The sequence below is a fragment of the Trachemys scripta genome, chromosome 1 (genome assembly GCF_013100865.1).
Source record: "Trachemys scripta elegans isolate TJP31775 chromosome 1, CAS_Tse_1.0, whole genome shotgun sequence".
NCBI classification, from domain to species: domain Eukaryota; kingdom Metazoa; phylum Chordata; order Testudines; family Emydidae; genus Trachemys; species Trachemys scripta.
This window is the reverse complement of record NC_048298.1, coordinates 27,924,895-27,938,395: the sequence shown is the minus strand read 5'-3', so window position 1 is coordinate 27,938,395 and position 13,501 is coordinate 27,924,895. Positions and strand designations below refer to the sequence as shown.

At 39.9% G+C, this 13,501-nt stretch overlaps 1 protein-coding gene across 2 annotated transcripts in view; it reads left to right on the top strand.

Moving 5' to 3' along the window:
- LRRK2 (leucine rich repeat kinase 2) overlaps positions 1-13,501 on the top strand; it is a 134,328-nt gene that overhangs the window by 107,162 nt on the left and 13,665 nt on the right. For both annotated transcript variants that reach the window (XM_034766882.1, XM_034766877.1), the window contains 7 exons: positions 6,385-6,531; positions 6,961-7,061; positions 7,264-7,454; positions 8,527-8,687; positions 9,824-9,994; positions 11,823-11,923; positions 12,887-13,081. In XM_034766882.1, the coding sequence (XP_034622773.1) occupies positions 6,385-6,531; positions 6,961-7,061; positions 7,264-7,454; positions 8,527-8,687; positions 9,824-9,994; positions 11,823-11,923; positions 12,887-13,081 (1,067 nt within the window). The remainder of the gene's footprint in view (positions 1-6,384; positions 6,532-6,960; positions 7,062-7,263; positions 7,455-8,526; positions 8,688-9,823; positions 9,995-11,822; positions 11,924-12,886; positions 13,082-13,501) is intronic.

Sequence of the window (13,501 nt, the reverse complement as noted above, 5' to 3'; positions counted from 1 at the left end):
TAGTTCTGCTTTTATGATTTCTCTTTACCCTACTTTTTCTATCTCCCCCTCCCTCCTCCCCTTTTCTACCTTCAGGCCATATTTTACAGACTGCTTAACTAAGTTGACGCCCTGACCATTTTTTCCCCCACAATCCGCCCCTTTATGGCGCCATCTTTGGCCTAAACTTCCACATGCATGAGCCCATTGATTTCCTTCCTTTCCTTTTCCTTTTTCTCATCCCGACTTTTGTCAAAAATTTCATTAACAATTATCAATGCCACTTGCTCCCTTACGCTGGGCTTGGCGAAAAATTACAAGCACAGCAGTGGTTTTTGCAACAGCAATAACAGAGGCATAATCCCAAACCAACCAACGCCACTACAAGTGTTAGTCCACTTATGGTGACAATACGATGGGGTTCGTGCACAATTTTGATTACCGCACACAACACATCTTGACTAATACACAAAGAAGACTGTCTATAGGCTGTTTGAAAGGAACCCTTTTCTATCTGATATATATTTTCAAGGATATGAATTTGCCCTTGTAAATCAGAATTTTTTTGCACTTCTGGTAACAATGAAAGCAGGTTTTGGAAATGATTGGGAACCAGGGTCGTCCAGTTAAAGGGCATTTTATACCTGAGAGTGGATTGCAAATTTTTATCCGCAGGCCAATAGGTAATATGGCTGCCTGCAGTTGTAGTGAGGTTAAAATGGGTGTCGTGTACAATATGGGCCTTAACAAATACACAGCTGTTATTCGCCTGAAAGAACATGTCTCCTGTCAGGAGGGTTCCTAGTCCCTTACCCTCACAACAAACATGGTCATAGATTCATAGATTATAGGACTGGAAGGGACCTCGAGAGGTCATCGAGTCCAGTCCCCTGCCCGCATGGCAGGACCAAATACTGTCTAGACCATCCCTGATAGACATTTATCTAACCTACTCTTAAATATCTCCAGAGACGGAGATTCCACAACCTCCCTAGGCAATTTGTTCCAGTGTTTAACCACCCTGACAGTTAGGAACTTTTTCCTAATGTCCAACCTAGACCTCCCTTGCTGCAGTTTAAACCCATTGTTTCTGGTTCTATCCTTAGAGGCTAAGGTGAACAAGTTCTCTCCCTCCTCCTTATGACACCCTTTTAGATACCTGAAAACTGCTATCATGTCCCCTCTCAGTCTTCTCTTTTCCAAACTAAACAAACCCAGTTCTTTCAGCCTTCATAGGTCATGTTCTCAAGACCTTTAATCATTCTTGTTGCTCTGCTTTGGACCCTTTCCAATTTCTCCACATCTTTTTTAAAATGTGGCGCCCAGAACTGGACACAATACTCCAGCTGAGGCCTAACCAGAGCAGAGTAGAGCGGAAGAATGACTTCTCATGTCTTGCTCACAACACACCTGTTAATGCATCCCAGAATCATGTTTGCTTTTTTTGCAACAGCATCACACTGTTGACTCATATTTAGCTTGTGGTCCACTATAACCCCTAGATCCCTTTCTGCCGTACTCCTTCCTAGACAGTCTTTTCCCATTCTGTATGTCATGGACAGTGATAATTTCCCCTGGCTTCAATTTATGTATGTATTGAAGCTGTGGGGGTTCTAATGGCCAGAGTGTCCATTGGTTTCTTATCCCAATCCAAATATTGGGTGTTATTTTAGAAGCACTGACTATGAATCGGTTAGGCATACCAGGAGGCTTGATTTTCCAAATGTCTCGGTGAATAACCCAATCCCACATGCATCCTCCCCATGGACCCGGCAGGATTCGGTAAGTGGGGGCCCACACCCCTTTAACCGGTCCATAGGCTTGGAAGGAGCACTTTGACTGTCCACACCTCCACCCAGAAAATCTCCAAGTATGCCTCCATGACCAGAGATTTGATGGTACTCCTGAGGTGTCTGTAAGGGCAGTGGGCCAGGCCTGATGCTTGAGATCACTCCGAATGACCGTTAGCTGGTCATTCAGAAAATCCTGAACTTCTGAGCATGCCAAGTCCCACTGCAATGCCTTCCCAGCACCAGTGATATTTAAGACTATATCGGTCAGCAACTCCTGGGTTATTGAACTAAGGACAGAAATGACATGCAATTCACCAATTCCAGCCTGAACCTGGCTGAGTTAGTTGTGCTCCAGAAATAAGACCAGTGGCCTTTTCCAATTGGCCTATTTTTTCCCTCATGCTGTTGGCTTTTGTGGCTATTCCAAATTGCAACTGCACTATTAGCCCCATCCCACAAGTGTCCAGTCAAATCTCTTTTCTTTTTGGGAGAAGCCCAAGCCTTTTGTTGAGCTAATTTGAGGGCAGCCCCATTTGAGCAATTATGGTAAACAGTGGTGACCTAAAAGCTGGATAAGGGCAGCATGAACATAATGGTTCTCAGTGTGGCATTAATTATGGTCCATCGATATCCTGACACTTCTCTCCTTGGGGTAGTCTTATACCACATTTCCTGGCTGGATACCGTTATATATTTTTGTGAGGCATTAACATCAAGGGCATAGGAAGGGGCATATTGCAATAGGGTACAGGTTACGTTATTGGTCACAGGGATTATTTGAGTACAGGTAAAATTCCTAGTGACGGAGAAGAGTCTTTGGATACATATTTGACCATCTACCAATTGGGTGATCAGATAACAAAAGGGACCCTTTCCAGTTAATGTTTTACATATTCTAGGAATGGCCATCATATCCACCTGCTATAAAATCCAATAATCTTAAGCTCTGATTTTCGGGGCTCTTTGGTAGTAATGTCATACATTTCTATTTCCACCATTCCATTTGTTTTCCATTCAATAGTTCATTCATAAAACCTATTTTGAACGTTAAAGAATAGCTTTCTTGAACAAAATTCTAACAAATCACTGAGATGGGAGGGTCTTGGCCAGTGGATTTCAGTAGACTGCACAGGCCTATTTGTGTTTGGATAAACCACAGGGGCAGGGGCAATGGTGGGAGGAATACTTGAGGCAGTGAGGAGCTTTTGGTATTCGTTATCTGGAAGCCAATTAGGGAGGGCAGTACATGCTGATGGTACTTGTCCAAAAACACAGGGCACAGCCTGTGGAATAAACCCCAAGACCCAATTAATATCACATTCCCAAGAATGGCTCCCACAAGCCGCCCCCCCGCCAATGTATAATATTTTGTTTTTTATACCAGGGCCAATTCTTAATATCTTTTATAGTCAGGAATTCCTGGACTTTAGTGGTTTCAGTGGAGCGAGTGTTCCTTCTTTCTTGGAACAGCCATGGTTTAGCATTATGCAGGGGAGAGGTTACTAGCACATCACCCTGTAATGGTTTGGTTCTTCTAGCAAAGTTCAAATGCATAATAGGTCTGTCAGTGTACAAGAGAGAGGTCACCTTGTCCTTTTCTCCTGCTGTCCAGAAGGAACAGCAGCACCAGAAGGAGAGACAGCCGATCATCAATCGGAGAATCATGTCACGGTGGAGGGGCCTTTTTGCAGTGCGAAGCGTGGGTCCAGGCAGTCAGTCCTTGACACTTCACAGTGTTGGTTGTTAAAAGGACTTGATATGGGCCTTTCCAGTGCGAGGCCAGGGCAGTCTTTTTCTGTTGGACCTTTATATAGACCCAGTCTCCTGGTTCCAGCGAATGGCAGGGTTGCTCAGGATCCTTGGGTGTATTTTTTCACCTATATATAAAAAAACACATTTCATTAGTGCCTGGCGATAATCAAGCATTGTGTCATCCATTAAATGAATGTTCATCTGAGCCAGGGCCAGTGGGGATGCAGCCGGTAGTTGTATCGGGTGCCCTATTAGAATCTCATGAGGGCTGAGTCCAGTCTTTTGATTGGGAGTGGCCTTCAAAGGGCATTTGGCCATACTGGATCTGTGAAGCTGCACATAACTCTTTTATAATCAGTCCAGATATGCCAGATTGTGATACAAAATCCTTAAGCAAAAGTTTTACAACTGTTTTGGCATTCGCTTTTTTTACAAGGAAATACATTACTAACACTAACACATACTTACAATTACAACATTTAAACATTTGAATAAAATCAATCTGAATACTTACAAAAGGTCCCCAGGGTGGGGGACGTGCTGCTTGCCTAACTTTGACAGCTTTATCAGCATTATGTTGCTGGCAGTAGTGCTGGGCCACAGAGGAAAAGTCTTATTTAACTGTAGCAATCAACCCCCCCTTTGCTCACGCGTGCCATCTGGTAGTTCACGCGAGCAAATAGGGCCAGAGCACCTGAGGTGCAACCAGGCGGCCGTCCGGAGAGCACCAAAGGTGATCAGGATGTAAGGTGTACCCAGCAACACTTCAAGAACAATTTGCGGCTTTTCAGTTGGTATCAGATTTTCCTATTTTTTCTGAAAGACAAAGAGAGCATATTTCTACCTTTATTTTTTACAAATACCCTTGCTGATTACAGGCAAAACTAAGGAATTACTCAAATTACTCCCCATATTTTCCTGTATTTGTTTTATAGGCAGTGTATCTGGATGTGCCTGGTCCCGCTCACATTGAGATCCTGGCAGTTTACAGGAGAAGACCGACCCCAGCCCTTCCTCGTTGCAACAGGAACTGCTGGTTAAGGTCTCTCCCTCCCTGTGGGCCTTGTGAGCTGATCATGCCAACTAGGTTTGGTGCATTGGGTCTGCCCAACCCGTTAAGATTTGCCTAAACCCAGTAAGACCCCTTCCCAAGGTATCCTCTATCAAAACAGGCCAAGGAAGAATCCAATCTGTTATCTCCTTAATTTAACAAGAAGTCATTATTTCTATGGTCAGTAAGTGTGACTCCCCCATTTTATCATGCTGTTCATGCTGGTCTTCCTTCCTTTCCCATTGTCCCTAGCCCTGTTATTATCCTTTTTTATAATGCACCAGTGCTGAGGGGTTGTTACTGCCTCAAGGAAAGGTTGTATTAAGTCCGGACATAAAGAATTAAGGTTATTATTAAATAAGATGCATCTAAATGTAATGTGTGTATGTAAATAGATGTGTATAAATAGATAAAAGGGGGGGTCAGTCAAAAAGCCCACGCTCCTTGCTAAATTGGTAGTGAAACAATGCCTGTTCACATGGAAAAATAATAATGCAACAAGGAAAAAAGGATCGGGCCCCGACAAGCAGGCAACCACAGTTTGAGGAAGTTGAAAGAAACAAAGTAAGAAGTTAACTCTATAGTTATTGAAAGGAATTAAGCAGTAAAACTTTGTATAAATGTTAAAAGAAAATGTTATAAAAGAAAAATTCTTGGTTTCTTTGCAGCCATTCCTTTAGGAATGTCTGTAAATAATCCAGGCAAGAGGTTATTTAAGTAAAATCATTTGACTATAAAAAAGTTAGTCAAATGATTTTACTTAAATAATCCAGGCAAGAGGTTATTTACAGACATTCCTAAAGGAATGGCTACAAAGAAACCAAGAATTCTACTTTTATAATTTCTACAGTTAGTACTGCTTTTATACTTTCTACAGTTAGTTCTGCTTTTATGATTTCTCTTTACCCTACTTTTTCTATCTCACTTCCCCCCCCCCTTTTTCTACCTTCAGACCATACTTGACAGACTGCTTAACTAAGTTTAGGCCCTGACCATTTTTTCCCCCACAAACGTTGGAAGGGAGCATTGCGCAACAAGCATGGTCTCTAATTGATCAGCAACGTAACAACGGTAACTGGGACAATGTTAAGTGAGGAGTTACTGTACATGATGCCATTGCCATAGCATTTAGACACCTCACATTATTTAAGAACACTTGATTAAAATAAACAATACCATCCTTATAATGTGGTTCAACAACCACAACTTTTTTGTCCTAATGCCTTTGTATTACAATACAGTATGGGCCAGATTGTGGCTAGCCCCTGCATTGGTGTACATAGTGGGAGGGTTGAAAGAGACACTCGCCTTCTCATCCACGGGACCTGATCCAGCAACCCTTATTCATGTGATTAATTCTGACTCATGTTAGTATTGCAGTGGACATTAGTCCTGTTGATTGGATCCTGTACAATTGTCACAATTAAAAAGGCAATATTAGCCAATAGGTATTACACAGTTACTAGAGTTATTTCCTATTCTACTTTTACAGAAAAACTGTGGTATCTCAGTTAGCTTAATGCTGTATGGTAACTGTTGACAAAGGCTAGTTTTTAATGTTGATGACTGCATATGCCATTAAACCATGGTTTGGAATTATTTACACATGCAAGAAATGTATATAAATTGGAGAAGTATATTCAGTTGTCACTAGTTACTACACAAATGCAAAGTTCATATGAAGTGCATTAGTTGTATACATAAATAGAGATAGATATATGTACACTTCACTCAGTTTAGTGTGGTGAATATGCTATTTTATCTGCTTTTCAACTGCATCTCTCTCTTTTTTTTTCCCCCCTTACTTAGGTGATCTCTTAGTAAATCCAGATCAACCAAGATTTACCATTCCAATAGCCCAGATTGCTCCTGACCTGATATTGGCTGATTTGCCTAGAAATATCATGTTGAACAATGATGAATTGGAATTTGACCAGGCTCCTGAATTTCTGTTGGGTGAATATAAATTTTTAGTCCCTCCTATATACCTAATATGTAGCAAGGATATTAAAAGTGTAATGTTTATGTAAATTAAGCTATCGGGCTAAATTATAAAGCATACTGAAAACATTTTACTGGGGTTTTTTCTATTTGATTTGTCTATTCTGCTGCTAAAAGATACTTCTGGATTATAGAGGGTTTTTTTAACAGCCAATAATATGTATGTTAGGGCCCTGATTTTTCGTACTCCTGTTCTTTTTGCAGATACAGACTAACACGGCTGCTACTCTGAAACCTGTCAGATGTGCTGAGCGCACACTACTCTCACTGGCTTAAGCTGAGACTGTTGGTGCTCTATGCTTTTTAGAGTCAGGCCCAGTCAATTTGAGAAAAGATTGATGTTCTTTTATTTTTTTTATATACCTTCCATTTCTTTTTGAAAAGGTGACGGTGGGTTTGGATCTGTGTACCGCGCATCATATGGTGGAGAAGAAGTAGCTGTAAAGATTTTTAATAAACATACTTCCCTCAGACTCTTAAGACAAGTAAGAAATGTTGCCTCTTTTTATAGTGCTGCACTAGTAAAACTACAATAGTGAAGGGTTTAATAATGCTTAAGCACAGAGTCTCTGCCTTAATTCTGAATTTTCTGCCTTTTAATAGTTAATATTGTTGAAACAAACCCAGTTCACCCCAGAACTATAAATATAATACATGCAGAATTTCACTTGATTTTACAATTTACAGGAGCTTGCAGTGCTTTGTCATCTCCATCACCCTAGTTTAGTGTCTTTGCTGGCTGCTGCAGTCCGTCCCCGGATGTTGGTAATGGAATTAGCCCCTAAGGGTTCTCTGGATCGTTTGCTTCAGCAAGATAGTTCAAGCTTAACTAAAACACTTCAGCACAGGATAGCTCTACATGTCGCAGATGGCTTAAGGTAAATATTCTTGAAATGGCACTGAAAAATATTGACAGTCTGAAAGTAGGAAAGCTTTCTCTTTTCCCTTCCTTGACTTTCCTTCTATACCGTGGGGGTGTATTCTCTTAGTCAAAAAAGTTCTATCTTTTTATATTTAATTTATTGAATAGAGGATACAGTCCTGTCTGTGTACTTGAAGCATTGTATACAATTCTATTAAATTATGTAAGATCATTCAAAAAACTCTACAGAAAGGTTATAATTTCTATTCAGTTCTATAGCAGTTTTCCATAAGGGATTTGTTGACATGGGCTACAAGAAGAACATTCTGTCAAGAGCATCTGTTACCATTACTTATTTGGGCCTCTGATGACATTTACTAGCTTATCCTTTCAAGATCTTAATCAACTGTAGGGCTAGACTATCATACATTCTTAATTTGTGTGTGTCCCAAAAGAGACAGAATTTTGTACTTTTTTTTTTTTAAATGTAGTCTAGGTTATTTGTTTTGTTGGTTTTCAAGGAAACGAACGAATAAAGGCAGAAAGCGTGAAGTGACACCTCACCTGTAGGGCCAGGAACTGGAAAACCACTCACAAGCAGTCAATACTTTTATATTTGGTCTATTCACTGTCTTCTCTCTTGTGGTTTTTTGTTTTTTTCTATTCACAAGTGGGATTCAAGTGAATGGAGAAAAAGCCAGAACTCTGGAACTTTAATTTTTCCCATTCTTTTTAACCTGAAAATCTGTGAATGTCTTTATAACAGCTAGGGAAATACAATTTTAAAATTACAAAATCTGGCAAGGAAGCTCAGGGGCAGGTGTAGGTGAAACTATGTTTATTTTTTGTTTAATTGGCTTCTTTTTGAACCACAATACCAAGCTTTTCATGTGCCAACAACTGATATGTTGGGATAATTCCAAAACCATAATCCAGCAATCGGATATCATATTAGTGAACTTTTTCCTTTTGATGTCAAAATGATTAAAATTAATACCATGGCTTACTATAGTATTATTGATGCTGTCAGTGTGACTAGATAGATATGGATTTTAAATGCTTTCAGCCAAGTACTTTTTTATTAACAGGTATCTGCATTCCTCAATGATCATTTATCGAGATTTAAAGCCTCATAATGTGCTGCTCTTTACGTTATATCCCAATTCAGCAGTTATTGCAAAGATTGCTGATTATGGCATTGCTCAGTATTGCTGCAGAATGGGGATAAAAACCTCAGAAGGCACACCAGGTATGGCAAAAAATGCTTTGTTGTATTTTTTTGTTTTGTTAAAAAGAATAAGACGGTATTTTGGAATTCCACCATAAGAAGTGTCCAATTAAGGAACAAACTACATTGCTGTGGTTCTCACCATGTTATAACTGATTAAAACAGATTTATAGACCCTGGGCCTGATTCCCATTTACACAATGTTGGCAGTATAATGGGGTGTTAAAAAGAATGTGTAAGTTAAATTACATTAAATGACCTTAATTATTTTTTCTTTTGTACAAATATGTTCAGTTTGAATATTTTTATGCTTATTATTTTATTAAAACAATATTCTAAATGTGGTTGGGTTTTAGTGGTCAGTAATGTGCGCTTTAGGGTTCTGATTTTTCAGAAGTGCTGAACACCGGCATCTCCCGTTGACTTTAATTGGGTCACGTTTACACCCATTTGAAGGCCCCTTTGCACTGCTAGAGCAATGAAAAAGTAGCCTTTGGCCTGGTCCACACTAACCCCCCACTTCGGACTAAGGTACGCAAATTCAGCTACGTTAATAACGTAGCTGAATTCGAAGTACCTTAGTCCGAACTTACCGCAGGTCCAGACGCGGCAGGGAGGCTCCCCCGTCGATGCCGCGTACTCCTCTTGCTGAGCTGGAGTACCGGCGTTGACGGCGAGCACTTCCAGGATTGATTTATCGCGTCTAGACCAGACGCGATAAATCGATCCCAGAACATCGATTGCCTGCCGCCGGACCCGGAGGTAAGTGTAGATGTACCCTTAGAGTAAATGAGCATTGGGGCCCATTGCCATGAACATGAGGGCCAGACTCCCGTAGGGCAGTATCAGGCCCTGAGTTGGGATTGCAGGACGTGCCCTTCCTTTTCACTATTAAATAATAAAGCTCTTTTGATGGTTAGACTAATAGCACAGAAGCTTATTAACTGATTTACAGATACTTCTTTTACACTGACCTTCCATTTGCTCATTTCTTCTGTGATTTTTCAGCATATGGACTGCTGCCAGTTCCAAAATAGTATGTAATTTTTTGTTAACTTCCTGTGGCATTTTTCATCAAGAGGTATTTATTCTTAAAGGGATAGGCATGGCATCAGCCTGGCATGAATCATAGCTAGTAATGAATCATTTATTTCCAGGATTTCGAGCACCAGAGGTTGCCAAAGGAAATGTTATTTACAATCAGCAAGCTGATGTATATTCATTTGGCTTGCTTCTTTATGACATTTTAACAGCAGGAGGTAGAATAATAGAAGGCATGAAGTTTCCAAATGAATTTGATGAATTAGCAATTCATGGAAAATTACCAGGTATGTCATGTTTCTTCAAGATTTAACACTGGACCATACAGAGGGGAAAGATTATTTAAATCCGCTCCAGTACCAAATGACTGGAGGATAGCTAATGTGACACCAATTTTTAAAAAGGGCTCCAGAGGTGATCCCGAAAATTAAAGGCCAGTAAGCCTGACTTCAGTAACCGGGCAAACTGACTGAAACTACAGTAAAGATCAAAATTGTCAGACACATAGATGAACATAATTTGCTGGGGAAGAGTCAACATGTTTTTTGTAAAGGGAAATCATGTCTCACCAATCTACTAGAATTCTTTGAGGGGGTCAACAAGCATGTGGATAAGGGGGATGCAGTGGATATAATGTACTTAGATTTTCAGAAAGTCTTTTACAAGGTCTCTTAAGCAAAGTAAGCTGTCATGGGATAAGAAGGAAGGTCCTCTCATGGATTGGTAACTTGTTAAAAAGTAGGAAACAAAGGGTAGGAATAAATGGTCAGTTTTCAGAATGGAGAGAGTGGGGTCCCCAAGGGTCTGTACTGGGCCCAGTCCTATTCAACATAGTCATAAAGGATCTGGAAAAAGGGGTAAACAGTGAGGTGGCAAAATTTGCAGATGATACAAAATTGCTCAAGATAGTTAAGTCCCAGGCAGACAGCGAAGAGCGGCAAAAGGATCTCTCAAAACTGGGTGACTGGGCAACAAAATGGCAGATGAAATTCAATGTTGATAAATGCAAACTAAATGCAAAACATAATCCCAGCTGTACATATATAATGATGGAGTCTAAATTAGTTGTTACCACTCAAGAAAGAGATCTTGGAGTCATTGTGGATAGTTCTCTGAAAATATCCACTCAATGTGAAGCGGCAGTCAAAAAAGCAAACCGAATGTTGGGAATCATTAAGAAAGGGTTAGAAAATAAGACAGAAAAGATCATATTGCCTCTATATAAATCCATGGTACGCCCACATCTTGAATACTGCGTGCAGAGGTGGTTGCCCCATCTCGGAAAAGGTTCAGAAAAGGGCAACAAAAATGATTAGGGTTATGTAACTTTATTCGAGATACATCAGGGATCAAATTGGTGCACTCCATAAAGAAACAGGACTTTTGTATGCTTAGAGCTAAATTCAGACCTGGTCTAAGAGAGAATATGTTCATTTTGTAGGCTGCATTTTTTCTTTAACCTTGTTTAATGTCATGTCCATATAAGGTGATACTGGGGATATCACTATGCATTTTGATGGACAGAAAAAAAACATTAATTCACCATAATTAATATTTAAATTTTGGGTTTAGAACTCTCAGTGCCTAAGATGATGAGGTAAACCACTATGTGAGAATTTAACCTCATAAATCCCATAAATGTTATTGGGAGTTCCTGTGCAGTATGCTGAAAATTCACCCGTATGATGAAAGACTTCCTCTAATTCTATTTAATACCATTCTCTCTGCTGAACAGAGATGAGTAAATTTTCAAAAGAGAGTGCATGGGCATTGCTGAAGTCCCCATTAAAAAGTCAGCATTCGCCAGCAGTTACTGCTTAGATCCAATTCTAAAATCAGGGAAATAGTGATGTCTCGGGCATCATGATGTGATTGTTGGTAATGACAACCTCTGTAGCTGTGTAATGCCAAATTGCTGTTAATAGAACTTGAGCACTTAATCTCTATACAGTTTGAAATTTTACCCTAGTGTGGGATGTATCTCTGGGCAGCTTTGTAAGAAGTTGTGAGAAATTCTGGTAAGAAGAATGGTATTCATAACTCTCAGTCCTTAGTTGTGATAAATTGCACTAATTAGGCAATTATCTAATTAGCAGCACAAAATTTATATTTTAGATCCTGTCAAAGAATATGGGTGTGCCCCCTGGCCTGAAGTTGAAAGTTTAATCAGCAAGTGTTTGAAAGAAAACCCTCAGGAAAGACCTACATCTGCCCAGGTAGTTTGTGATTGTATTATACAATTTTTGTGTTAACTTCTACTGTTGACTTATTATGCTCTACCAATTCAAGAGGAAATGGTGAATTTAAGTTAGGACTTGTCTATACAGTGTACATCTCTGGCATAGTCTGCATTCTAGTCCATGCTAGCAAATTGCATACTAACTGGCCCATGTGGATCCTGCTGGTGTGCACTAAAAGTTCCGTAGTGGGTGTTAATGTAGTCCTGTTTGAAACAGGACTACATTTAATATGCACTACGGAACTTCTGGGGTGCAACAGTAGGGTCCATACAGGCCAGTTAGTGTGCTACTCACCAGTGCACTAGAATTTACACCCCAGTGGTGCACCGTGTGGACAAGCCCTTCGTAAGAAGTACAATATTTTCTCCTCACTATGTTGAACAGAAACATTTGTGCAACATACAAATTGGCCATTTTCTTTTATATTTTGCCATGAATCATCCAATGATGTTTCTGCCACTTCATTACTTGGTGATAAATACTCGTATATGTTAGCCACATAGGATTCATGTCAGATAGACATTTTCAATTAACATTACACAACAAGAACTTGTTATAAAATTATGTATGCAGTTCATCTACACCACTCCGTACATCTTCTAAAATGGTATAGATCTAAAAGCTACCATAGTGTCTTCTATCACTATACTACCTTGCTCTGTGATATTGGGTAAGATTTTCAAATGTGTCTTAAGTGACATAGGAGACTAAGTCCCATTGACATTGTCCTGTAGTTTCAATTGGGAAAATGAATTCTTCACTTCCACCTGAAAAACAGTAATGTAGTGCATAGTGACTGCAGTACCTGCAGTACATGAGTAACCATTACCTGCTGTGATACTGTGTACATAGATTGTACTTTATCCTTCAGAATGAAAAGTGCTATCTCTTTATTTACAGACTGTTGTTATCTTGGTTATCTTGTGTTGTCCTTTACAGGTTTATGATATTTTGAACTCAGCAAAGCTTATCTGTTTGATGAGATATATTTCAATACGCAGTGCCTTTACAGCAGAGTGCATGGTTGCTTCTAATCAAAGCTGCAAGAAGGCAGGGGTCTGGATAGGTAATGGAAATACAAAAAAAGGCCAGGTTTCGTTTATTGACTTAAATACAGACGACCAAACTTGTGAGGTAGGTGTGAAAGTTGTCATTTATAGCATTGATAGGTTTGATGTTTCTATATTTACATATTAAATGCATTTTAACAATAGGGTATAGCGTCTGGAAAGCCTAGCTCCCAGCTTTGACTGCTTTCATGCTGTACCGCCATATCAGCTACGTCTCATGGTCAAGAATTCCAAATGACAGGTTTCAGAGTAGCAGCCGTGTTAGTCTGTATCCGCAAAAAGAAGAACAGGAGTACTTGTGGCACCTTAGAGATTAACAAATTTATTAGAGCATAAGCTTTCGTGGACTACAGCCCACTTCTTCGGATGCATATCCGAAGTGGGCTGTAGTCCACGAAAGCTTATGCTCTAATAAATTTGTTAGTCTCTAAGGTGCCACAAGTACTCCTGTTCTTCTTTTTGCGGATACAGACTAACACGGCTG